Consider the following 27,963-nt stretch of genomic DNA (forward strand, 5'->3'; position numbering starts at 1 on the left):
CCATACCTGGCTGCGACATTGCATATCAATGCAGGTTACAATACACATTTTGACATTTGGCCGTTATGAGACATCTTCGGCCGTAATGAGACTGCCTTCGGCCGTATTGAGACTTTGGCCGTAATGAGACACTTGGGGATTAAAGGATTATCGGCCGTATTGAGACTTTCGGCCGTATTGAGACATCGGCCGTAATGAGATACAATCCAGAATGGCGAACGGCATCACGTCATACCTCAATGCAGTGGGACATCTAATGTCTCACTCTTGCACGGGTTATATTTGTGAGCGAACAGATTAGGGAACAAATCCTGGTGAATAAGAATTATTAATACAGGCCTCATTGCTTTAGCACACAGATACGAAATATAACAGGTTTAACAGGTTTACGTCAACCCCACAATTAACACGACCTTGAATAGAACTAGCAAAGGGATAAAGTTGTTATGCGTAATTAACTTTGACTTGCCAATATAGAATAACGAATTTCTCACATTGACTTTTCAGGAAGAACTAAAAATGCATCAATTCGAGGCTATGCTCGAATAAATCCAGCAAGGTTGTAAAGTTACGTGAAGATGCGAATATGACGTTTGGCAGCACGCCCGGGGCCGCCTTCTTTGCTCACGTGACACGAATCAGTAGGCTAAGTGGGACTGTCTGCAGCATACATTAGGCCAAATGGGACCCCCTGCAGTTCGAGGTCGGTGAACCTGCTAAGGGATGGCGAGATAATCCGTTAAAGAGCACTAGGCGAAATGGAAAGACACGCATCACACTGCATCACGGAAAAATACAGAAATATGTGGGCATTGTGTGCAGCAGAGATGCATCCACAGGTGGCTCCATTTATTATGTAATTTAAAAGAATAATGTGCCTGGATTGCTTAAAGTATTTACAGAAGTAGTTACAGTATTTAAATACTGTCTTAATGTATTTATATTTTGTATTTAATTACTTTCATCATAAAGTATTTATAGGCAGTATTTAAATACGTGAAAACATGTAGTATTTTGTATTTATATTTAAATACCCGAAAAGTGTATTTATGCCCATCCCTGAACAGCCCTTACAATAGTGCCCGAAAGAATTTACCGTAAATTGCGGCCTTCGGGTGCAAAACCGCAAGACCCCGTGTTTCACGTCTTCATGCATTGATCATAAAGTTCTCATCGCATAGCTAATTTTTTTGTCTGTGTTGGAGGTGAACTAGGTAAAGAACTATAGCCCTTGGTCGTCGTTAAAAACTGGATGGTTGAATAATTTCCAGACTTGCTGGGCAGAAGCGTAGTATAGCAGCTGATGCCAAATACTTCGATTGCTTAATAGAAACCGAGTGCAGCAGATGAAGCTAGACTGAAAATCATGTTTTCTACAACTCGTGACGAGAGACCACTCTTGTATCTGAAAGAGATATACTCCAAGCAGCACAATGTACTGAAAGTCGAGTGCAATGGGGGTGGACGGGTAGGTAGAAGGCCTTGAATAGACCCGTGAAACTAAAGAACATTGATAAGACACATACCGTCCACCCCCATTGCACTCGACTTTCAGTACATTGTGCTGCTTGAGAAGCCATATTAAAAAAAGATAAAAACGCGATCTGTTGTTTCCCTGTTAGCCTTCCCAAGCAGCACAATGTACTGAAAGTCGAGTGCAATAGGGGTGGACGGGTAGGCGGAATGCCTTGAACAGACTTATGAAACTAAGGAACATTGATAAGACACATACCGTCCTCCCCTATTGCACTCGACTTTCAGTACATTGTGCTGCTTGGGTTGCGTTCAAAGATAACGTTCATCCAGTTTGAATTAGTGGGACACGAGCTAAGGCAAATAGTTCATGAAGATATTTTGATATCCGTTAAAACAAGTGATGAGGGAGCTCCTCTTATAGACCAAGGCAAGGAAGCAAAGTGATATTGGTAATTCGTAGATTTACGTCGCGGTACATAATAGGGAACCGAGAGGCGCAAACACAAGGAAGGACACACGCAACAAATCCCCAGGATCTTATTCTTCAAATCCTCCTGAGAATTTATTGTCTACGCCCTTGCTTTCGTCCGTGGCTCTCGGCAGTAGCAGCTCATATCCTCCAAACGCCCATTTCCACCGACGTCCCGAATCAACCAAAAGCTCACTTCATCCGAAAAAATATTTGGAGGTTCTGGGCACGCGGGTGGCAATGACCCATATCCCCCAAATGCTCTTTTCATCCGAGCGCCCAGAATCACCGAAAGCGGGATACTTGAAAGGGCACGCTTCGAAAGGAAAGTTAGGTAGCAAGCGAGCTGGTGGTGACGATCCATGACTTGACGCTTCCCCATGACGCTTCCCGTTTAACAGGGAGAGGAGGACGGGTGACACACACGCACACACATAAATGGGATGATGATGTGGTGGGTCATTCTCCGCCGTTTGGGCGGTACACTGCCCCATTGCGCTTGTGGAAGGGATGAGGAAGTGATGATGATGGAAAGGTGTCCTATTAGAGTTCGTCCATTAGTCCAGTGCTGGAGAGGAACTCAGCAACAGCTCGTAGGCCTTGCATCAGATGTGAGGGGTCCGACCATGGTGAGGAAGGGTGAGCGATTCCCAAGTGTGCGGGGATCCAATGTACAGCTCGAAGCACAGTTAACTGGAACGCTACTTCGACTGGCGGAGCTAAAGTCAGGGAGAGAGCAACCCTAGCGGCTCTTACAAGAAATAAAGGCGAATCGACTGTTTCGCTGTTGCTGCGGGGATGTCCGCCTTGCCATGAGCTGTTGACTCGGCGTTGCCCTCAGCTGTGGTTATCATCGCGATGTTTGTTTGTGGTTGCGGCGATTATGTGAAGGTGTATGCCAGCTGATATCGCACGGATGCGATGCTTTTATCTCATTGATACAAGCGAAGGTGGCCGCGTTCGCTCAATGGGGCACAAATGGGGATGCACGGGGTCTAGTAGAAAATTTATTTGATTTTACTGTCCACCTTTGCGTGTATCAATGAGATAACAGGATCGTATTCGCGTGATATCGGCCAGCATACACCTTTACATAATCGCCTCAAACACAAACAAACGTCGTGATGATAACCACAGTTTAGGGTAATGGCGGACACCCTCGCATCATAATGGCGAATTCGGGTGGTCATTTGGTGTCAACGTTTTCGCCAGATCCCGAGCAGACATGTTCGCTTGGTCAAAGCGAATAAGCAATCTCACATGTTTGTGTAGCGCTTTCCGAGCGCCCGGAATTTGCCAGCTAGAATTTTTTTTTTTCGCCCAGTCTCGAAACGATCGAGCAGCGGGTTGTTCAACTATGAAGAAGACCGAGAGACACGGACACAGTAGACTGTGTCCGTGTCTCTGTCTTCTTCATGGATCTACACCAGCTAGCCTGCACCGTTTCCCTTGTTCCACTGCCCAACTATATCCGGTGTCGTCAAATCCGCACTGCAACGGTGGCGAGTGCCCTCATTGGGCCGCACGTCGAAGTTCATGTGATTTAGAAGACGATGGAACCCGGAGACGGGCGACCGCGATGCCCCTAGCGTGATCCAAGTGTACGAACTCTGCCCTGATTCAAAAGGGATGAGGCGAGCCTGAGCACGATCCTGATCCTAAAATCGCTAGATCCCTGGCACTAATGTTCGTGTGACAACTATCACGTGATCCTGCTCGGGAGCCAACCTAGCAATGTCCAAGCGCTAGGCCGTGTTGCCACAAAATAACCATCCGAATTCGCCATAAGCAGGACATTACTTCCCTTTATTTCTCCTAAGCGCCCCTAGGGTGGCTCTCTTCCCGATTCGGCGGTCGAAGTGGCGTTCCACCTAACTCTGCTTCGAGCTGTACTTCCTGCAACTCATTAGAGAGGGTCAGAGAGGGTCATGGAGGCCTGCGTCATGAGGCACAGTAAAAGAACATTGTGGGAATGGTACGTTCTGTGGCTGGAACATATAGTGGGACGGCGGAAAACACACAAACCTCAAGCGCCTTTTGCAGCAGAGCAAGCGTTTGGGCTGGTTGGTTCATATTACATTAAAAACAATTAAAAAAAAACCCCAGTGCTGGGTAGGACGAGGACAGAGGATAAAAGGATAAAAGGACAACCAGTGCCGGTCCTTGTCCTTTTATCCGCTGTCCTCGTCCTACACAGCACTGGGGTTTTTTAATTGTTTTTAATCATGCATTCATACTGCTTGAAGCTTTTTCTAGGCGTTGTTTCAGCCGGTTAATAGCGTGTTTTATGAATGTGTGAACTGTATAAATAGAATGCAGAAAAGTAAAGCAGGAGTTCCTTTTTGTAACCACTTTCGGGACCTGTGCCGTGGGCGCTTCGTTACTATTCGCTTTCCACTATAATGGCCTACACAGTGCCTCGACCCCAGTCACTCACATGGAAAATATCTCTGTGTTAGGATTGAATCACTTCTTGAACGCGATCAACATCAATAATACCTCTCCTTGGCAAACTTCACTTCAAACTTCACGCCTTCCGTGTGTGTTGTCCTCGTCTGTTTTTAGCACTTTAATCCGGCATGCAGTACCAACAGGCCCAATTCCACATTTTGAGTTCACTCTGAGTCAGTTGAGGGAAGTACATTGGATTCCCGCACACCCAAGAATCGCTCACCCTTCTTCCTCTCCCTGTTAAACGGGTGAAGCGTGTCCTTTCATGTATCCCGCTTTCGGCGGTTCCGGGCGCTCGGATGAAAAGAGCATTTGGGGGATATGGGTCACGGCCACCCGCGTGCCCAGATCAACCGAAAGCCCAGAACCTCCGAACATTTTTTCGGTTGAAATGAGCTTTTGGTTGATTTGGGTCGTTGGTGAAAATGGGCATTTGGAGGATATGGGGCCTAACCCCTCTCGGCTCCCTATTATGTACCAGGACTCAGTGGCACAAACATTGAGGAAATTCCTGTGTGGCGTCCTCGTTCGGGCACCGTCCTCAACGCTGCTCGTCCGTCGAGCACTGGCAAAAGCTACTGTGGACATGACTGAAGAATTTCCTCAACGTTCGTGCAAGCGGGCCGAGCTTGGCTGTTCAATTTCTTTCGTTTACGTGGCGAGACAGAGAATGAGCGACATCACAGATACAGAGACACTTTGGTATATGTCGTTCATTAGATCATGCATGCGTTGTACTGCACCCCAGACTATTGAGGGGGGGGGGGGGATGTTGGTGAGGTACAGACCCTTGAACACACGCCTGCGTCAAGCTCTGACGTCAGAGGAACGAGAGCTATACGGCAATTCCCATTGGTTCTTGTAGACATGTGACCTCTCCCGCGCTGGCGGAGACGCCCAAAGTGAGGTCTAGAGCTCGGTATTCGCGATGCCCATTTTCTACGCATCCGTTATATTATAAAATACCTATCTGAGATTGTTTGAGCCAACCTACTTGAACCATACGGCGTGTCTAGTGTACCCGTTATTTATCAGGGTTGACTATGACGAATGTTCTGCAAATGGAAAACGATTTACAAGTTTCTTTGTCAACGAAGCCAAATACAAATTTGCGTTTTATGCTCAATAAGAACAGCCACCCATGCCCAGTGAAGGTGGAAGTGTTCCATCTAACCGTACAGAGCTTCGTGTTCAGAAAAGTTGGAGTGCAGACACGGGACAAGGACACAGCGCAGACGATCACACAGCACTCACTACCAACAACAGATGCTTTATGCTTTAGGTGATTATTAGACAGGGTGCGTCACGTTAGACTGACCAGAATTTTACTAAATTCGCGATTTATTTTTCTTTCGCAAAAGTCGTTGAATATATCAATTCATAATGGGGCCTAGTCAAAGGCGGTGGTGTATCAGTAATTAGCGCAACCGTTAATTAACTTTCATAATTAATCATCATAATTAGTGAAAATAGGTTGACTGCATAATTGCAAAGTTGTAGAGCACAACCCTGAGGAGTCTACCCTGCAAGAATCGAAACCGCAGCGTGCTCAGCAAAAAATATTTTTGTGCTCAGTAAAAAATATGCGAAGCTGCAAAATATTAGAGCGCGGCGCGGGTTTTGCAAACACTTTCTCCTCGCCCCATCTCGATGTCACCCTTTCTCAACTGACATCAGGCTGTTCCTCATAGTATGGGGCACCCCCGCTTCCTAACGTCCTGGTCAATGCTGTTGTTTTTCTTTTGTTAAAACCTTGTAGAACGTACACACTTATCGAGCAGCGGAATCAGTGATTTTATTTTTTGTTATCTGCGTGGTTTTTGAAGGTTATGGATTGGCAGTTTTATTGCGTGACATCTATCAGTTGAAATCGCGTTAAAGAGGCTGGAGGAGTGACAGGCGTTAGGCGAAATGGGACTGCCGTGCAATCTCATTAGGCGAAACGGGACTGTCGGCAAGACGCCCCGCCCCGATGCAAGTAATGAACGCGCTCGTCCGAGAATAAACTTACGTCATCCGAAACAAGGACCCTTTACATTTGGAAATGAAGGTGTATGCGATGGGGAGCGGACAATTGCTCAATGGACATTTGCTCACCAACCCAGAGCTGAGACCACACATTTGCTCACCCCGTTCTATTTTACCACGAGCCCACCCTGACAGTTTTGTAATTTATCTTCATCTTTTCCACTGTGTGAAACAGTGAATGATAATAAGCGTTTATTTTTCAAATTTTATTTTCCGAACCTTTTAGAAACGAATACATCGTCCGACAGCTCACTAAACAAAAAAATGAACACTTTCGGTCTTCCCTTGGTGGAGGTAATGACTTCCATAACGTAAAATGTGGCAATCTCAGATGCTGTCAGTTGTTTTGGCCCTTTATAGCGGTTGCGACAGCTCGCTCGTCTTTGTTGTTTGGAGGTACTAAACACAAAATTTTAGTCGGCATTTGTGTGGTACTCATTTTCAAGAAACAAGGCAATAAGGGGGCGGGGGAAAACCTTCCAGTGCTCGTTATCTGTACGGGGAATACTAGAAGGAATAAGACCACCTCACATACACAAACCAGGACCGCTCCCTGAGATATGAAGTACAAAAAGACCATTCCGACGTTTGCCTACCCATGGAATTTCCATTCCTTGCAGTAGCTGTTGTAGCATACCATTAAAAAACATAATTTCAAGGCTCCAATAATTTTGGCTCCAAGTTTTCACGACAGGACCATAGGGATTATATGCGCGCCTAGTGCATTCGCGAAGTCAGGGTTGAAGTCTGTGGGTGGACTAGTTTACTTAGCGCTGAGCCCAATATTACTCTCACAGCATTTCGTAAAAGCAGCACTGATATACATTATCTTTATTCGCTTTTGCACTTGTCATGCACGCGAAATTTTCACTAGTTAAATCAGTCTGCTTCGCAACTATTAAAGATATTGTTGAAGTAGGTGAACGACCAATAAATGCCTTCGATAAACGAACTTTCTTCATGCCTCCAGCCTCTAAGGCCCCCTTTTGTGTCTGTGGAGTTTTGTTTAGCAAAATAGCAATAGCAAGTCGGCCTACTCGTGACTAACCTTTCCTCCTTTTCTCTTTTCAAAAAGCATATCCCCCCGATAAACACTCATGCTCCGCCTTTGTCGATATAGCGCACTATACTACTTGAGTCCTACATTGCTTCGATGCTCGCGTGGTTGAAAACATGACGCAGAAATCTGATGTTTCCCGGGTTCCACCAGTCAACCCCCCTCCCCCAAGTCACAACATGGTATGCTCTCCTGTGACAAACATTTTTCTATTATACTGTGCCACCACACACGACATCTAACTTACGAGAAAAACAAAAAAAACAGGCACATATAAAACTTGGTGAGCATTTGTCCGCCTTGAGCGTTCGGACAGTGAGCCAATTAAAGTCCATGGATGGCCTCGCTCTTTTAAGAGCATAATCCAGGGACTTTAGGGCCAATGTCCGGTGAGCCAATGTCCTGGATCCGGGTGGGATACCGCTAATGATAAAATGAATAGATTATTACCGAGTAAAACGTTTTCGTTGATTCATGAGTGGATGGATGGATGGATAGATGAATGAATGTTTAACGTAATGAACGTAATGTTAATGTAAAAAAGGGATAGGTTCCCTACAGACTGGATACGGAAATGGATCAGCTACTACTATGCAAAATCACTATGGTCTTCCGTGCCGCTTAGGGAATTGGACTTTGAAAGAAAAAGAAAAAAAAGGGGGGGGGAGGGCAGATTTTTGCCCAGTTGAAAGAAAAGAAGGGTACGCCGCAGTACGCCACAGTAATCGATGCATTATTTCGATACCGGAGTGCAGGTCACGATATATATTTTTTTTTTTATCGGTATGGGGGGGGGGGGGAGAGTTGAGCAGATCAAACAGATAATGGCGGGAACAAAATGCGGCATTTTGGTGATAACGTAGGCTGCGAAACGGCATCACTATGTCCCCTTATACACTGACTCCTGGGGACAAAGCTGGGTGTTCCATGTTTTGAGGAACAGCCTGATGTCAGTTGAGAAAGGAGATGACATCGAGATGGGCAGAGGAGAAAGTGCTCGCAAAACCCGCGCAGCGCTCTAATATTTTGCATTTTCGCATATTTTTTACTAGAGCGCAGAAAACCGCTGCGGTTTCGATTCTTGCGGGGTTGACTCCTCAGGGTTGTGCTCTACAACTTTGCAATTACGCAGTCAACCTATTTCAACTAATTATGAAGATTAATTATGAAAGTTAATTAACGGTTGCGCTAATTACTGATACACCATCACCATTGTAGGCCCCATCGGGAATAGATATACTGTAAAAGTGGTTAATTCCGCGGTCTTTATAATTCGCGTTTGTGTGGAAGCGCTTTTCGGGAATATTTCGCGGGACCTTAATTTCGCGAATTCGTGTGAAAGCGGAAATTGCGGGATCTGGGAGACCGTGGGTTCATGACACTGCCGGCAGTGTCATAAAGCCAATACATGCCAACTGGCTTACCGTTAACTCCAATCCCATGACAATAGAGAGTCTTAGTGCATCGTACGCTATCGCTTTGGCGTACGGGAGGGATAGGGTTGATGGTTCTGCGCACGCCCACAACAGAAAGAGAGCTTCGCGGAGTGCGCAGAACCACCAACGCTATCCCTTCCGTACGCGAAGGCTGTAGCGTACGATGTACGAAAACTCTCTAATGACATATGTGCTGGTTTTCTGAAAGCAGGTATCTGCAATGCCAAGTGACACAGTATGCGAATAAACTACTAACGTTGAAGTTGCGTTTCAATTAGAGCAGCGTTTGACAAGAACAAATTTGTGAGAATAAAGATTATCAAATAAGTCGATTTGTCTTTGTGGAGCTCATATCATCTCGAATTCCAATGCCCAAACTTTTTCATCCCCGCTACCTATATTTCGCGAAAAAAGTTCGATCGCGAAATTCGCGAAAATTTCTACTTTTACAGTATTCAACTACTTTTGCGAAAGAAAAATAAATCGCGAATTTAATGAAATTATGGTCAGTCTTACGTGACGCACACTGTATACGGTGACGTTATCAACGGTTTACAAATACTCCTAGTAGATGACGTCACCGTGAAGTTTAGTACCTACCGGAACCAGTGGATGGATGCCAGCCTCAGAATCTTATCCATTGATTTGGTGCTGTAGATACGGTACTTCGGAAGCCACGTTAACGATAGTCTACTACACTCTCCAATAGAAGCAGTGCACAACAGAAGACATATACGCCGGAGTTCCAATTCTTTACCGCTATCAGAAAAATGAATTCTGTAGCCGGTTTTCGTGCATCCTCGATGAATGGGTGAGGGCAGAAGGGAGGAGAGAGGTGTACTTTGTAGTATTGTGAAGTAACCACTAGCGCCTCTAGCCTATTGCATAATCCAAGTTCGAGCATATTCTCTATCTCCTGGCTCACTGCCTCTTTCAGAGCATAAGGGATTCTTCGCAGACGCTGTGCAACGGGTGCAACTGTCTTGTCTACAGTAACCACATGGTGGTAGTTCGTCATGGTGCCAAGGCCTTGGAAAAGGTTCTCGTTGTCTTGAACCAACTTTTGAATAGGCTACACCCTTGTACTTTCAGATGTCTGAACTGTGTGTGCTTTAACTGCCTGAACTGTGCTGGGTTTCAGCAAAATGCCCAGTTCAAATGAAGACTTGCTTCCGAACAAGAACGCTCCGCACTCCTTAATGACGTAAGTCTTGTGGACTTCTGTCTTGTCATTCCATGTTATACGAGACATGAAATATCCTGTGCATTGTAGAGGCTTCCTCCTGTCCGTAGGCGTAAAACTTCATTTTTGTGTCGGACAGTTCTTTGATAAACTTCTTGTACGAGTACGGCAGAAGTCGCCAACTCAATCGACGTACCCTTGGTGGAAGGTTCACTGCTTTTTCAGAGTTCAGCATGTAGATCAGGGTCTTGTGATCTGTAGTTAGGATAAACGATCGTCCCCACAGATAGATGTGAAAATGCTCTATAGCCCACACACATCCAAGGGCTTCTCTTTCAATTTGGGAATACCTCCTTTCCGTGTCCGTCAGTGACCTGCTGGCGTATGCAATTGGTTTCATAGAACCATCCTTCTGACGTTGCATGAGGATTCCACCTATTCCAACAGGGCTCGCGTCAGTGATTACTTCAGTTTCGGCCTCCAAGTCGTAGAAAGCCAAACAAGGTTGCTCTGCTAGCTTGAGTTTCAAATGTTCGAATGCCTGGTCAACGGTTTCAGTCCACTCCCACGGCACTGACTTCTTTGTCAAGTTATGCAGTGGCTCGGCTAACATAGCATAACCAGGAACAAATTTTCTCACAAAGTTGCACGTTCCCAGAAACGATCTCAGCTCATCAACATTCTTAGGCTGGGGAGCGTCCACTATGGCTTGTATCTTCTGCGGGTCTGGCTTAATGCCATCTTTTGAGACAACATGTCCCAAGATGTTTACGCTGGGTACTCCAAACAAGCATTTTCTTTTGTTCAGTTTCACACCATATTCTTGAAAACGAGCAAAGACATTCTTTAGCCTTTGTGTGAGCTCGTCGTCATTAGTTCCATGAGCCAGGAGATAGAGAATATGCTCGAACTTGGCATTATTGAGGAATCCAAAGAAGGCTCACCATGGGTTTCAAACATTCTGGTGGTACCCAAAGAAAACAAAGAGGTAATGGATCACAACAAGAAGTACAGAGAGAAGATGGAACAAAACACGGACAAGAGCAACAAGCAATTGCCTAACATAAAAGTGGGAGACATTGTCATTGTTGCAAATCTTCCCAAAGTTGGAAAGCTCACAACAGTCTACGGAAAAAAGAAATACAGAGTGGAAGAAGAAATCAGCACATTCTCTTTTCGTCTAAGAAGCCTCGACGGTCAGGAGACATTGATAAGAAATGTGAAACATCTGCGTCATGCACAATGCGACAGCAATGTTTTGGGCCAACAATATGATGACCAGCAGGACTTTAATGTGTGGTGTGACGAAACTGTAGTCCCACAGGAACCTGCTGTATGTCGTGAACCCATCCTACACCCTAATGAGGAGGACAGCCTGTTGTCCCAAAATAATAAGAGCACCAGCTATGTAACACGGTCAGGAAGAACCGTTAAAGCTCCTTCTCGCTATGAATAGCTAGGAAAGCATACATTAAAGAAGGAAGGGAGTTGTAGTATTGTGAAGTAACCACTAGTGCCTCTAGCCTATTGCATAATCCAAGAGAGGAGCATTCCTAGAGAGAGAGAGAGGAACTTGAGGAATGGCGGCGGCTTTAGAAGATGTAACAGTGCAGTCTAAATGTAATCTAGTTGAATCCTAATAAAGATAAAGGATGACAACACAACATACTTGTAGGTTTTTAAGCCCATATGTTTTGTTAATAAAGCTTCTGTTGTTACTAGTGAGTGCTGTGTGACCGTCTGCTGTGTCCTTGTCCCGTATCTGCACTCCAACTTCGACATGTCATACCAACAAGCCGAATACAGTTCACATTAATGAGGACTTCGTAGTTTTATGCTAAATCAGTGTCAAGCTTTCTGCCATATTTACCTACACAACTGAAACCCTGTACAAACATTTTTATTTCCATAAATACCATATTTTTATTTCCACGGGCACGGCATTGTCGGATAAAGAGTTTCTCAAACATTAGAGTTCACTTCAGGGACGTTGATACGTGCATAACAAAACTATCCCAGGAGGGAAGCACTTAATTATCATTGTATTTCACAGTCAAGTACTGTTGGTACTGCTGCGGAGGTGCAACACGGCGCATTCACGTGTCGGTGCCTACGATCGGTGATATGGCCGACGAGGCTGCATAGAAGCAAGTGACAGGTACTCTACGGCGTGCTGGCTCTAGATATTGCTCCGGCGCAACTGTAGAAACGGGTCAATTCGATGGTAAAGAAACAGGAATTGCAGGCACCGCAGTCTCAAATACAGCAGCGTGTATTTTCGGCATGGGAACCAACCTCACTTATTTCCTGCTCTTGCAATTTTATGCAGCACTAGTCTTCCCAAAGACAGCTGTTCCAGATGTAACCAAAAGAGGCTGAACGGCTTGTCGAGAAAGACGCCGAATGGAGTTTTGCACCAATGCCAGCCCTTCGCGCGGAACTTTCGGATTAGGGATCCGAGCGCACCTTCATCCAAGCAAGACTGATAAATGCACGTTTGAACCGCGGAAGGTCAAATGCGAGGCTTGCACAGTTCGTGGCAATCGCATGTAAAAGTGCTTCTGGCGGGCCCTTGAGAATCTGTCCCAAGCAGCACAATGTACCGAAAGTCGAGTGCAATAGGGGTGGACGGGTAGGTGGAAAGCCTTGAACAGACTGGTGAAACTAAAGAACATTGATAAGACACATACCGTCCACCCCTATTGCACTCGACTTCCAGTACATTGTGCTGCTTGGGGTCCCACCATAGCACGCACCGACATTTATCTATTTTTCTATGTAGGGAGATAATGTCTTTCACGTCGCACTGCAAGGGTATCAAAGGTCAAATGAAATTACATTTAGCATTGCTCGAAACCCTGCTCATGCAGTCTAGGAGCCACCAAATATTTTCGCTGAGAAGCTGGCCTAAGCGGTCCGGCCTGACTTCCGGGCGTGAGGTAATCAGGTTCATGTGACGTAGCTGTTATGTCTTTATTGACATCTAGCACAACTGTCCTGGACCAATGTCCGAAACCGAATGCCTCGAATGTCAGTCCGCTCCGCGTGAGCTACCCTCCTCTTCCTTCCTCTCGTTCTTCTCCACCTTGCATCGACACAACACTCCCCCTCTGAAAAGTGGCCTTATGGTCGGAAGCGATCCGGTGGTTTCCGTGTCCTTTCCGAACGCCTAAGGGTGGCGTTTGTTTGGGTAGGTAACCCTGAGTTGACAGGCTGTTGTCCAACTTCGGATGCAGCTAGTCTAGACGCGTTGCGCACTGTCCCATCTGCCAAGACAAACGTGCTGAGTCCCACTTTCTCTTGTATGGCGATGGGCGGACCATACGCCCGGGATCCTTTCGGACGGTGACCGGGTAGATGGACGCGTACATAGTCTCCCGGCTGGAACTTAGGGGTCCTCACCCGGTGGCGTTCGTCGAAATAAGCTTTAGTCTTTTCCTGATACTTCTTGATACGCTCACGTAGCGAAGCCATTTCCCTCTGAATATCTTTGGCCAGGTTCGGGAATCCGGCTACGTCGAGTTTTGATTTCATGCGCCTCTGATGCAGCAGTTCTGATGGCGATAACCCCGTTGCTGCGTGAGGCGTAGCCCTGTAGATCCCCAGGAACGCCTTCACATCTTGCGACACAATCCCCCCAGTGAGTGAAATCGTTTGGAGGAAGCCCTTCAGAACTCTATTGAAGCGTTCGACCTGTCCGTTTGCTTCAGGATGGTATATTGCCGACTGTCGGTGCAGTATACCCCTCTCGGCAAGAAAATTCTTGAACTGTAGAGCTTCGAATTGAGGCCCGTGGTCCGAAACCAAAATTTCAGGGTATCCCTCACGAACGAAGATGTCCATTAAAAACTCAAGGATAACTTCTGTGGTGACATGCGAAAAAAACGCTACCTCCGGCCACTTGCTAAAATAATCCACAGCTGTGATAGCGAAACGGCAGCGTGCTGGAAGGTTGCCGAATGGACCTACGATATCTATCCCCAACTGCTTCCACGGACCGCAAAGGAAAGGTACTGGCTGTAGAGGTGCTTTGTGCGTCACCGCAGTCTTGTCCGCTTCACGACATATGTAACAGTCTCGTACATAAGTCTCAATTTCAGCGTCCATACGAGGCCACCAATAACGCTCACGTATACGTTGCTTCGTCCGGACGATTCCCGAATGTGACTCATGAGCGATGTCGACAATTCGTTTCCTCAGCGAGGAAGGAGGGATTATCCTTGACCCTCTGAGTACGATACCTCCCACCAAAGTGATCTCGTCGCGAAGTTTGAGATATGGAGAAAGTTGCTCTTGCTGCTGCTTGTCCAGTTGAGGGTCATGTTCCAAGCAACTTAAAACCTGACGGAGCACGACGTCATCGTCCATAGCCTGCAGCAGCTCCTGCATGGTGATGCAGGATAGCGCCTGCTGAACATAGCACACTAACTCATCTTCCTCTCCGGTTGTAGCCAGCTTGTGAGGTAGGGGAAGACGTGACAGGGCGTCGGCGACGAAGTTATATGCTCTCCTTTCTTGTATACGATGGTGTAATTGTACTGAAGGAGACGTGCAGCCCATCTTGCAATACGCATTGGTTGCCGTCCAGTACCTTGGGTTGACAAAAGCGTGACCAAGGCTTGATGGTCGGTGCAAAGTGTAAATTTGCGTCCAAAAAGTAATACGTGCCACTTCTCGCACGCCCACAAGCATGCCAAAGCTTCCTTCTCCCCAGTTGAGTACCGGTATTCTGTCGCTGTCATAGCCCTTGAGGCGAAGCAGACGGTACGTAGACCGTCAGGATGCTCCTGCTGCAGTACAGCTCCCAGACCGAAATTTGATGCATCTGCCGTGACAATTGTAGGAAGCGAAGCATCGAAGAGAGCCAGCGGTACGCACTCTTGGATGAGAGATTTGACTTTGTTGAATGCGGTTTCTTGCTCTTCCGTCCATAGAAATCGTGTCTCCTTGCGAAGCAGTCGCCGAAGCGGCTCCACCACCGTGGCGAAGTGGGGTACGAACTTGAGGTAGTACGAAGCAAGGCCAAGAAATGAGCGCAAGGATACGACATCCTGCGGAGATGGCGCATCACGAATGGCTTCCAACGTATCCTGCAGCGGACTCAACCCATCCGGCGATAAAGAATGTCCCAGAAACTGTAACTCGCGGGTGGCAAAGACACATTTCTTCTTGTTCAACCTCAGTCCAGCGGCCTCCAATGCGAAGAGGACTCTATCTAATCTAAGGTTGTGCTCCTCCATTGTAGCACCGTATACCAAGATATCATCAAGGTAGTGCATAACACCTTTTAGACCCTTTAGGACCATCGCCAACATCTTCTGAAATGCAGCAGCCGCTGATGCCAACCCAAAGCATACACGCTTGTAGCGAAAGAGGCCCTCGTGAGTAATGAACGCCGTTAAATTTCGACTTTCTTCTGCAAGCTCCATCTGATGATAGGCGGAAGAGAGGTCCAGTTTTGAAAAGTACGAAGCGCCAGCAAGGTGATGAAAGATGTCCTCCATGTGAGGCAAGGGGTGGCTATCAATGACGATGGCTGTATTGGGCTTTCTGAGGTCCACGCATAGTCTTAGCTCTCCAGTCTTCTTCCCAGGGTGTCGAACCGAAACGTTTTTCGTTCCGGTTTTCGTTCCGGTTACATCATAAACGATCCGGTACCGGTTCTGCTCCGGAGCAAAAAAATAACGGTTCATACCGGTTTTTAACCGGTTCCGCTTCTGCGGGGAATATTCATCCCCACACAAAAAAAATCAATGTTATAAAATGTAAACCCGTTTATTCCGCATACATGGTATTTAATATTAATAGACAGCTGTGAAATTGGTAGCTCCTGGTTCCTGTAGGTTACTGTCTGCTCAAATGGGCTTTCTCCTATCTTGAAGCGCATACTACAAACGGACTTGTTTGTCGAGATGTCGTACGTAAAGTACTTTCTTGCTGGGTTGGAGCGATCGGGTCCCATCCGAATGTCTGTTGCTACCGTCTAGCCAGCAAGAACCACCGCACGAGTACGACGCAAATCGAGGAACACCTTCACTCACAAACGCGCACGACGGCTCCGTTTTTTTTTTTTTTTTTTTTCTTCGTGTCCTGTCCACAAAAGAGTTGTCACTTCGCACGGGCTTGCCCTCGCGTATACGTAAGTCTATTCAACTTAGCTGCTCTCAAACAAGGGACGCGTTGCGCGACATTACCGATAAAGAAGCCGTTATGCAGCCCCCTTAGGTCGCTGTTTAGTTGATGAGAGTTTGGGGGGATCAAATTAAAACGAACACTACGGCACACTGCTAGAGAGTCACATGTACCTCAAAGTCTGTGTGCGTGCGCGAACAATAAACCATTACAAAGGGAGCCTAAGGGTCATAGTATACCTACATACGTTCCTCCGTAACCGTAACCCTCGTATACTATCCATGACATGACTTCAGAGCACACGACGACTGTTTCATTCGCCTATCCGTAGTCCAAACCGGCGAAGTTTTTTCTTGGACCGAAAACCGTTAAATATATTTTTCGGTTTCCCTCCTGAGCGAAAAAAACGTATACGGTTTCGATTCCGTTCCGGTTCGCACCAAAATAGCGGTTGTTTTCGGTTTTCGGTTCCGGTTTTCGGTTCGCTCCGACACCCTGCTTCTTCCAGACAGCTACAATTGGGGACACCCATTCAGAGGCATCTATGCGCTCTATAATGTCCGACCGCTCCAGCTTCTGCAGTTCCTCCGAGACTTTTTGACGAACCTCCAACGGAAGGCGGCGAAGTTTTTGCTGTACTGGTTCGACCGATGTCCTCATCGTTACTTTGTGTCTGTAACCCTTCGCCAGTCCCAGTTCCTCGGAGAAAAGAGTAGGGTATTTCGCCAGGCACGGAGGTACCTGCGCTGCGGGTGTCGCCGACACTTCCCGGCAAAGCTGCTGAGCAGGTACAATGGCGATGTCCAAGGCGCGCAACATATCCATGCCAGCAATGGCAGCTCCTTTGCGCACCACATGAAATGTACAAGTGGCAGTCCTGTCGCCGAAACATACTGTAGCAGAGAATATCCCTTCCGTGGAGATGATTGCTTTAGAGTAGTCTCTAAGTACGACTCCTGACTTGTGAAGAGGCCGATGAGAAAACTTCTCATGGTAGACGTTAGAAGGTAAAAGGGAGACCGCTGAGCCTGTGTCGACCAGGAGACGTAAGGGCACGCCCGCAGCTTGTATTTCACAGAAAATTGGCTTTGTGGTGGACGTCGATGTTGTATAGACGTCTACGTCCACCTCCTTGACCGAGGTTGCTTGTACCGAGGACTTCTGTCGGCACACTGACTCAAAGTGTCCTTTTCTCTTACATGACCGGCAAGTTTTGTTCCTAGCAGGACAACTGGGACTGTTTGCCAAGTGCTTCGTCGACCCACATCTATAGCATGCATTCGACGTTTTCTTCTCATGGCGAGCTACAGCTGAGACGGTAGCGTGGTGTTGCTGAGTAGCCAGGAGAGCTGATTCTGTTTGCGCTTGCTCCACTTGCTTTGCAATTGCCAGAGCAGTGTCCAAGGTCAGGTCGGGTTCTAGTAGAAGGCGATCCCTGACAGCCTGACTCGATGTCTTTTCCACCAACTGGTCACAAATCATGTCTTCAGCCATGGCCTCGAACTTGCAGTTTGCACTAAGGGTTCGCAGCGCCGTAATAAACTCATCAATCGATTCACCTGGATGTTGCGCTCTTGCACGAAACCGGTATCGTTCGACCGTTCGATTTAGGGCTGGCAAGTAGAAGCGTTGTAGGCTCTGCACCGCGGCAGCATACACGTCTTCCGTCTCATCGACGGTCGAGGAAACTGCCGTAGCAGGTAAAGTACGGAATACCCGTTGTCCCTCCACTCCAAGACAGTTCAGTAAAATGCACTTCTTACGTGTAGATGCATATCCCGTTCCACCGCAGGCTTCCATGTAAGTCGTGAAGAGTTGTATCCACTCCTCCCAGGGAATGGCCGGTTTGCCAGGGGAAGGCAGAAATACTGGTGGGGGATGCAGGTTCATTGTAGTCGACTGCGCCAATCTGTTATGTCTTTATTGACATCTAGCACAACTGTCCTGGACCAATGTCCGAAACCGAATGCCTCGAATGTCAGTCCGCTCCGCGTGAGCTACCCTCCTCTTCCTTCCTCTCGTTCTTCTCCACCTTGCATCGACACAACAGTAGCATCAGCGTGAGGTCCAGCCGTGAGGTCCCATTGAAACTTCGTCTGCTACGGACACGGTGCAGCGGTACTTGCGTGGGACTCTCCACGTCATGACGTTTCGTCGGCACAGGTCCTCAAAAGGAGTTTGTGGGGTTTCTAGAGGGTGTGCAACGTCTCGGAAGATCTCGTGCGCGCATACAGATCAGCTAGAACAATCGTTCTTGCGCAAGAGCACGTTGTCTTTTGCAGAATACGCCGCAGCCAGGGACAAAAAATGAATGGAGGAAGATTTCACTGCTCCTTTATAGTCTATGGTGCTGTTTACACGTCCGTTCTCTTCGTTTTTTTTTTTTTTTTCGTCCCGAAGTACTCACTGCATGTCTCGTTCTCAAGAATGTGCGGGTGCAGGCTGGGATGCTCATTCACACGAATGCGATCGTTTGAGCATGTTTTTCACGAACGCAGAAAAGGTCACTTTCGTGCGCATTTGCCGTAGCACTGGTGCCGCATCTGAAAGTCACGGCCAGCCTGCTGGAGCCCTATTGTCGTCGAAGTCCTCGACCTTGATTACTTTGCGTCTCGCCTGTCATTGGTCGCTACGTGAAGGCGGCGTGAAGAACTGATGTGAATGCCACACGCCCTCAACCAATAGTCGAGCACTTGATCCTGCGCTCTTCATGCTTCATCTACTTTCACGAAGATAGCAGGATCAAAAGCTCGCCTATCGGTTGAGGCCGCGTGACATTCATTTCTGTTCTGCACGTAACTGTCAATGACATGCGAGACACAACGCAATCGAGGTCGATTACTTTGACGAGAATAGAGCCCCTGCTTTCGGTCATCACGCTTTCCTGACATATTCACTATGTTGCCCTTGAATGACACCCAATAAGTCCAGGGGCGGATCCAGACCCTCGGTTTGGGGGGGGTTCTTTGTCGGAGCGCGTAGTGGGGGAGGGGGAGATCCAATGTATAAACTCACGTTTTTTTTTTGGGGGGGGGGCGATCGCCCCCCCCCTGGATCCGCCACTGAATAAGTCACCACAAGACTCTTTCAAGCCAGTTGTTATGCGACACTACACTGTGGAAGTGGACGAGCCAGTCCTCGATGCAGGAATTTGCGCAGGATCTTCATCCTTCCTACCTACTGATTTTTCGGGCTTTTTTGGCAGGCATTTTGGCCTTCTGGGGGAGTGCTGGGAAATCCCTGCCTCAACGTCCAGACTATTGGTTCCGCTGAAAATCGGTGGACCTTTCCAATGGAGCAGCAGCGTATATGGGACTGGAGCCTGCATGGCTTGTGAAAATGTTTCCGGCGTGTGCCGGCATCAGTTCGTGCAGTGAGGGTTCAAGCCAGGTCACAGCTTCGGCCTTGCAAATATGTCTTGGGGGTGGGGAATGGACCTTTTTTAAACAACTGCTTATGCGCATGCGCTGCGGCGCCGATGACCTTGGGTGTACCGAGGAAGGTTATCTCCGTGTTCAATAGATGGCGCTGGATGGAGATGGCAGCCTCTGACGGCAGGTAGAGTCACTGTACAGTGACTCTAACGGCAGGTGTGGGGGCACCACGCGAACTCGTCGGCTCCATTCCAAGACGGGTTTTGCCCCCTTTACGCTACCCACGTGGGGTTTGGTTTACCGAGGGTAGTTACCTGGGGAACCGCTAGGATACGACGCGAACATGAAAAAGGTCCATAGACCTTGTTGTCCATGCTGGTCCATGCTTTGACCGTGCTGGTCCATAACGGTTTCCCGAACCAGCCAAACGATGACTTTACCTTAATGACAAAACCTTAATGACTTTCACAACTTGGACAATGAAATCGCATACTTCTTAACGGTACTTGTGAAAAAAAGCAGAAAAGAGAGCCCACAAAAATTTTCCCAGCAGAGGAGACACACAATAAAACAATTTACAAATGTGCATCACACATTTTAATGACTGCATTCTCATATGAAATATTTAACTGTGTGAGAGTGCTTCAACATTCATAATGAAAATCCAAACAAATTAAGGAAAATGAGGCAAATACTCTCTGCATCCACATTCAAATTACCCTCTCCTGTAACGTTCACCACTTTCCTTGAAAATATTTTGCACATCTAAAACAAACAAACATTACATATTGATGTATCTACAAATAAGACCATACTATCAGTAAGCACCTGCATTGTTTATCCTCGAAATACAGGTAACAAATTTCAGACACACAGACTTTTGTACTTAAACGATATAAACTGTCACTCGGAAAAATGAAAATCCACAGCATGAACATTGTCTTTTTCACATATGTCTCAGCACGGTGTGCAACACCTGAATATACAGGTTAAAAACGAAGGCGTCTGGCACGTTCCCAGAGTGATGAAAAGGGCACAGCACAAACCTTCTCGTATCGTACTCCTTCGCCGGTAAAGCTGCAGGTACTGTTGTAAATCCACTCACAAACTGTACCGTCCCACTGTAACAAAATTGTGAACTGTGAGAGTGAAGTCAATGCACATATGCACCATCTAGTCACATAGATCAAGTTAGTTCCCTGCAGAGCTTCGGAAAGGAAATTCTCTGAGTTCTGTACTCACACAGTTTTAAACCTGTGTATCAACAAATAAAAGAAAAAGAAAAGGAATGTTTTGCACAGTCGAGCCAGTTTGTAACAATATTGACGAGTACGTGAAATCTGATCGTAATATCAGAGTATCAACAACAGCAACAACAACTTTATTTTGAGATGATGAATGGGGAGTTTCATCGCCAGGGGCGATACTCTACCCCACTGCTGGTGGTGATGGGGGGGACTGAAATAATGAGCTCCTTTACAATAAGGATCGAAGTCCTATGGTGTCCAAACATGTCAAAGGCGCTTTGAGGGCCTAGCGTTGGTGGGCTGGCTTTGGCCAGGGACCAAGCAATTTTGAGAGACAGAGGGGGCGAGAGTCGAGCTGATTAAGAGACCCAAAGAGTGCGGTTCGGGAAGGTTGGTAGTGTGGAGAGTATCGTTATACACGAATGTTTGCGAAATCGCCGGTTTGGATCACGTAAACGAAGTAGAATGGTACAAGTTGAGCATTGCTGAACATACACATTTGTTGGGAGCACAAAAACCGTTTTATCTGGCTCTAAGTTGGCGCAGCATTGTGCCGAAAGCTCTTCCAAGGACAACATAGCCGCTGATACTCAGCGTCAGCGCGAGAGGGGGGGGGGGGGGGGATACAGCCCCGGGGCCCGATCCAATGCCCTGCAGTTGCTAGCACCAGGAGACGTGAGGAGAGGGGCCCGGGCAGGACTCATCTCGGGGGTCCGTAATTTCTCTTGCTGGCCCTGCTGATACCACATGAGGCTCAGCACATCTTAAGATTGACGCCTTCGTCCATTGCTCATCATCCAGTACCGTAGTCTATTAGAATGCGTGCCGTCAACAGGTAATTCGTCGACACGTGTTTGAGCGACGACTCGCAACTGTCTGCCAACTCACATTTTCTAAGGCACCGTATTTCGCAACGAGGTTTCGGGCCGGAACAAAATCCGTCAGGCATGTGCAACTTCAAGTCGAGCCACGTGCCTTTCTTCATGAGTGCGCTTCCCTGAGTCGCAGACTCCATCGCAGCACACAGCAATCACAAAAAACTTGAGGGCGAGAGAATGACGTGGAAAGGGAGCTACCTCCGCAACCTCCTCTACTCCTCGCGAGCGTGTTCGAGGCAGGAATCGGAACCATTACTTTTTCGGTTCGGTTCGGGTTCAGCTCCCAGCAGCTTCGAACCGGTTCAAGAAAGTGAATTTTGAGCGATTGCCAATGGGTTAAAAGCAAGCACATCCTTATGATTCTCAAACAACACAAATGTACTTTTGCTGCTGTTGTTGCCGACACAGCAGTGGTTCACAGCAATACTGTCTGTTACAGATTTGAGTTTCAGGTGCAGCGTTATGGTAGCATACTGTACTCTCTATGTTCACCCGTTGTATACAACCTGTTACATCCCGCTCAGGAACTGGCTGTTATTTTCGCAGCTTAAAATGAAAACTTAGGGTTGCTGAATGACAAAAATCATGTACAAGGAAGCCTACAACTGCTGCCAAAAGGACACCTCAGGACCGACAATAGCTGTGAGGAGGAAATACCTCGTGCACTTGGGTTGCAGTTTTGTTTTGTTCAGTTTCAGTTTCGAACTCTCACAACGCACATTATGTCTGAACTGTTTAGAGAACCGGTAACCACCTAAATTTATTTTGGTTCAGCTCCGGTTCGGTTCGGTTCAATGCACGACGACAGCCAGCAATAGCCAGCCAGTTTCAATTGTGTACGACATACTGCATTTTTAAAAAGCTTGGTACAAGTTATGCGGGATACCCCTACACCTACGCATAGTCTGGACATGCACACAAATCATACTCCAGCTTTTGGGTTTTGACCACCTATTACCTGCACTGCCATTTGAAAGACAAAAACATTGCTCTTGGTATTGGTCATTCATGACATCGTACGACTCTGTCACAACAAGTATACTCTCTCTACTGAGTGTGCAATAAAGAGGGTGCTGAGAATAATGTTTCTAGGAACAATCTGCCATCAGAAACTTTTTGAACATTGTGGCAGACAACAAATGCACATACATCTGAAATTTCTGCGTGACTGTTTAACTAGAGAAACTAATATCTTACTCAAAGGAAAGATCAAGAGGCCTGTACAGAGCTCATGTTTCAAGAGTTTATTTAACCTTTCAGATTGCTGTATAAATGACTCTGGTTTGAAACTTCAAGAATTTTATAAAATATTCTTAAATTGCTTAATTAGGTAGCTTTACAATATCCTTGAGGATTAATCTTTAATGTTTTGAGTGAGTCCCTGAACTGCAATAGGGCGTAACTTGCTAGCAGACATATTTGTATGGCACGAAATTTTATTAGTTCATGAACAAGTCTAAAAATTCAAGGCAACACTTGTTTGCAAGTTGCCATGCAGTAGATTGAAATTTTTTTCATATTTGTGGATAAATGTTTATTATTTGTCTTAATGTTTAAATTCAAATAAATTTTTAATTTAAAATTTTTATGGCTCTTTGATACAAATGTAACCATCGTAATTAAAGCCGAACAATTTGGGAGGAGTATGAGGTCAAAAATAGCTCTCTATCGGTGCAATCCCTAATTAAAGAATTTCTTTGCAGCCTCTTTAAGAAACGCACATCCCGATTAGATTAGTTGCTAAAACAAGGCACACTTACCGACGTGCTGACAAGCACTGGTAAATATGGGTGCCAGGATACATCCCTGACACACCCTCTGTGGCCGCTCAGTGTGGTTACCACTTTACCAGTCAGTACATCATACACTAGAAAATACAGAAGAACCAGTGGAGAGGCCCATGATGAATTCAAACACGTAAAACAGTGTCGTCACAATCAAGGCTGTACACACCACATTGTCTGTGTATTCACACGAAGGACATTCCCCAGAATACAGCGGGAAATGCAAAAAACGTCATAGCTTTCTGCTGTCACGAGAGCGCGAGCACTCAACGTCATGTGTTCACGTACACTGCTAACCATGGGAAATATCCTGCGACACAGCTGTAATGGTGTTAACGACGATGAGCGCTCTGTATAGGCTCGCGAGATGGCTAAGACAAAGACGAGGAATAAACAGTTGCACCACGTGTGACATGGTGGCAGCGGTGGGATTCGAACCCACGCCCCACAAGATATTCCGTAGCAGACGACAGAAAACGTCACTGACGGTGTCGTCTGCCAAGTATAGTCGGCTATGAATGAATGCTGGACATAACACGGGATGGGACGGAACTTCGGCTCTGTGAGCGATGTTTCCACTTTTCCTTCCACTAGAATCTTCCGTGAGGATGTCCTCCGTGTGAATACACAGTAAGATTCTTGGAATAATGTAGTTCAGAGGCTTCTACTACTAATTTACATAGGTCAGCACTAATACTGTAGGTCAGGGTTGTCAAATTTGGTGAAAGGTCACCATAGCCACAGGTTGTCAAATAGTCTGGTGGAAAATTTCGCACTTTGGCAGAAGAATCAAATTTAGCACAGTTCATTAGCAGAATTAGCTTAATATCATTCATTACATATGCTGAGCATGGCTACCAGCCTTTCAATTTCACTACAGATGTTTCGACATCCTCTCACAGTATGAGATCGAAGTACAGAAAAGGAAGAATAAGTGTTGTGCAAGGTTACTAGAAAAACGTTTGAAATGTTGTCTACTTACTTACGACCCTACCAGAGGCACATCCAGTATAGATATACTGCTGCCCTGTTGTAGCTTCAGGGGAGAAATGGCAACGAATGAGAGTCTGAAGAACCGTATGACCACGGTAGGTCATGAGTGATGTGTCTCCAAGAAGGTTCTTCTGATGGTCAAGCACTATAGGTAAATACATAACCAATATGAGACTCTTGGATGCGAGGCACACTTCACAAAAAAAAAAAAAAACTGACCAAACCAAACCAAAGTTTGCCAGGCATCATGAAAGAAGTCTTGTTATCAAGTGATGAAAATGTTCTAAAACAGACTCACGTCTTTTTGGCACACGTTGCCATCTATAGTCCCAGCTTTGAGAGTCAACTGCCTTCCGTGTTGCCTGCAGATACATTACAAAAACTAGTTACCTCTCTGTCAGAGCATAATATGTATCATATAGTGTACTGCCATAAACCAAAATATACAGAGTTCTATACACAGTGACTGACATTCCAATGATATTTTTTTTCAGTAAGAGATACACACACACACACACACAGAGAACAACAACAACTTTATTTTGAGATGATGAATGGGGATTTCAGCGATACCACACACATATAAAAAAAGGAGTAAGCCATACAGTTTCTCACATGATAAGGGGAACACTAAAAGCCAAAAACAACTCCGAAAGCTTGACCACACCTTGTCTTTAAATTAGGGGTGTGCGAATATTCGAGTTCTCAAATTCGAATCGAATATTAATCACGATTCGCGAATTGAATACCCAATATTCGGTTTTCCGAATATTCGACTATCCGCCGAATATGAAAGACACTTCCCGAAAGTGGGCTTCACCTGGTGCTTCCCTGCATGAGGTGAAGCCTGCTTTACAAAATTGCCAGAAAAATTCCCACAGAAGAATTACAGGTGTTTCTTGTGACAGTTAATGTCAGAAAAATTACACTAAAGCAATGGGCTAGAAATTTCAAAACTTTTGGTGCAAAAAGCATGTATTGTAAACTTTGCATGACTATTCGATATTCGATTCGGTATTCAACATTTTTTCCTCGATTCGATTCGATTCTACTTCAAATATTCGGATTAGCACGCCCCTACTTTAAGTGAAATGCAACACAACAACAAGTGCTCAGCTGTCAATATTATGCACTAAATTTAATTGCGAATGCCTCGTTAGCTTTAACTTTAACATTTCATCTTCAAAGTAGTACTACACACCCAGAGGTGGGCATATGCCCTCACGATCTTTGCCCTCACCTGAATTTTCGTCAGAGATGTTTTTCCCCACCTCAACCTCCTTTTACAATTATTTTCCTCACCTCACCTCAATGTTTCTTAAAAATGTTCAACTCACATCACCTCAACATTTTCCAGAACACTTTTTCCTCACCTCACCTCTTTTTTGAAAAATTTTTCTCGCCTCACCTCAACCTTCATTCTAAAGTATTTTCCTCACCTCACCTCAACCTTCTTTCTAAAATATATTCACCTACTTGTCATAATTTTTGCCTCGTCGAGCTCACCTTAAAGGGACTATGAAATTTCCCGAACCCCCATACTTCTTTTCGCTGGAAACTGTTCTTCTCGCCAAGAAACTAATATGCCACAACTTTTTCGGGACGAAATCGCTCCGCTCTGTGAGAAGCGCGCGCTTGAAGTGTCTCTTCCGCGTTCCTCCTCTCCCGCGCACATCCTCCCGTCGATGGTGTAACGTGTAACTGTACGGACCGCACTTCTGTGCCCCGTTACGTCACCGGTGTTGCGCAATGTCAAGTAATGCTGCAAGCCCGCTGTAGCTGTCGCCTTCCAGTCGCACATAGAAGGTCACAAGGTCTCTGGTCGCGTCTGAGGGTTGAAGTTGAAGCATTACGTTTTCTTGCTTGGAAGCGTTCGATAACACGCTATAATGAACAGCTTTTTGTGTGTGAATCGTTTGCTACACTTGAGCTGGCAAGTATGACATGTGAGCTGTACTTTTTCATCGAATGTATTCGTCCTCTGCTCTGCGGCCGTTCACAACAAGGAACTCGAGCACCTCCGTGGCAGTTATATTTACGTGTTGGAAATCTGACAACTTTTACTCTGCATTTATTGTTCTACAGACAGGACGGGCTGGCTGTATTTCCTTCCGTCGAAGATCTTGCTGTTTGCCTAAGAATATGTTCCACGCAAGAATTTATTTATGAGCACGTCACGTATACTGTTGAGCAGGTCGTAAATCTGAACATTTGGCATTGCCAACCACCATGCCTACAGAAACTCAACTGCAGCGTATTGTGTAAGAGTATTCTGCACATCGTATTTATTTCTGATAACTGTTTGTCGTTTAACAAATTTATTGTTCAACCAGGTTTCCAGTACTCTGTAACACATCCATAACCCTAAGACTGAGACACAATCTAACGACACCAGTTCGCCTGCTGCCACCGAAATGTCGAAACGTCGAAACAGCCGAAATGTCGACATTTAGCTCAAATAGTACAATAACTAAGACCTAACATATACATATACACATTATATGCTATACATGCATAATTTTTATTTTTAATAGAACACAGGATATGTTCTATTTTACACTGTCACACAGCTCATCTAACAACTGTATTGGCACCAGTGTTACCAGCAAATAAGGGCTGAAGTAGCTGCACAGGCTTGCAGGATGCCCAGAACAAGTTGAACTGGTTGAACACAGCAGTACACCACTGGTATGATAATGGTTGGTAGGGTTATTTTATGGTAATGTGAAACAAAGCGCAGAGTTGCAGCAGGAACAAAATCTCATGAGGACATAGTGCATCAAAGGTAGGTTCCTTTAATTTAGAGGTGACCTGCAGAGCACTTGCTGGAGTTGTTCTGGCATGTTATCCTGGTGAAAGACTTGAGTTGCCATACACATGGGCTGCCCTGGTTTGAGAGAAGAAAATAACACAGTATACAACTCCAGTTCCGGTGAATGCAAATGATGTAATCCAACTGAGCAATGAATATAAGATAAGATGTGTAAACAAGAAAAGTTCCCCCACAATATCATATTTGTGCACATGATAAAGCAAACTGGAAATCAAATAACAAAAAAGGTAAAAAAACTTGTGAACAATATACAGAGCCCGAATGGTAGGCAAGACACTGCATCAAAGAGGAATCTGGAAAGAGGATGCACAGCATTTGTCTGCTCTTCATAGTGGGTTGGAATGATCATGCTGTCTCACCTAAGGGGTTTCAGGCTCCGCTGAGGAAGTCACCTGTAAACATGAAAGCAGATGAGTGAAAAGAAAAGAATGGATACGTATGTTCAACATATCACATAAATATTCTGTTGAAGTATGGTTTCTAAGATCATGCTAAACGAAGTGTACTTTTATCAACAGTGCACCACCTGAGTTTAGGGACTAGATTCGGTAACTTCTATTTTGTCTTTCTTTTACTCTCTCGTGTGCCGTAAGCGGCCGCAAGGTTTAGAGTCGTGCAGATG

The 27,963-nt window shown here is 46.0% G+C and overlaps 3 protein-coding genes across 8 annotated transcripts in view; 1 reads left to right on the top strand and 2 right to left on the bottom strand.

Annotated features, from left to right (window-relative positions):
* The window catches only part of LOC135378018 (mRNA (2'-O-methyladenosine-N(6)-)-methyltransferase-like), a 109,079-nt gene that overhangs the window by 6,291 nt on the left and 74,825 nt on the right, over positions 1–27,963 (top strand). The window lies entirely within an intron of this gene.
* On the bottom strand, positions 16,027–18,276 carry LOC135398358 (uncharacterized). The gene has a single exon (XM_064629772.1). It carries the CDS (start codon positions 18,120–18,122, stop codon positions 16,554–16,556), a length of 1,569 nt encoding a protein of 522 aa, XP_064485842.1. The 5' UTR covers positions 18,123–18,276; the 3' UTR covers positions 16,027–16,553.
* The window catches only part of LOC135378023 (DDB1- and CUL4-associated factor 11-like), a 44,081-nt gene continuing 36,294 nt past the window's right edge, over positions 20,177–27,963 (bottom strand). For all 4 annotated transcript variants that reach the window (XM_064610848.1, XM_064610844.1, XM_064610845.1 and 1 more), the window contains exons 14-17: positions 24,807–24,870; positions 24,498–24,653; positions 23,492–23,598; positions 20,177–20,727 (exon numbers count right to left, since the gene is read on the bottom strand). In XM_064610848.1, the coding sequence (XP_064466918.1) occupies positions 20,596–20,727; positions 23,492–23,598; positions 24,498–24,653; positions 24,807–24,870 (459 nt within the window). In that variant the 3' untranslated portion in view covers positions 20,177–20,595. The remainder of the gene's footprint in view (positions 20,728–23,491; positions 23,599–24,497; positions 24,654–24,806; positions 24,871–27,963) is intronic.

This window comes from Ornithodoros turicata, chromosome 1 (genome assembly GCF_037126465.1).
Source record: "Ornithodoros turicata isolate Travis chromosome 1, ASM3712646v1, whole genome shotgun sequence".
NCBI lineage: Eukaryota > Metazoa > Arthropoda > Arachnida > Ixodida > Argasidae > Ornithodoros > Ornithodoros turicata.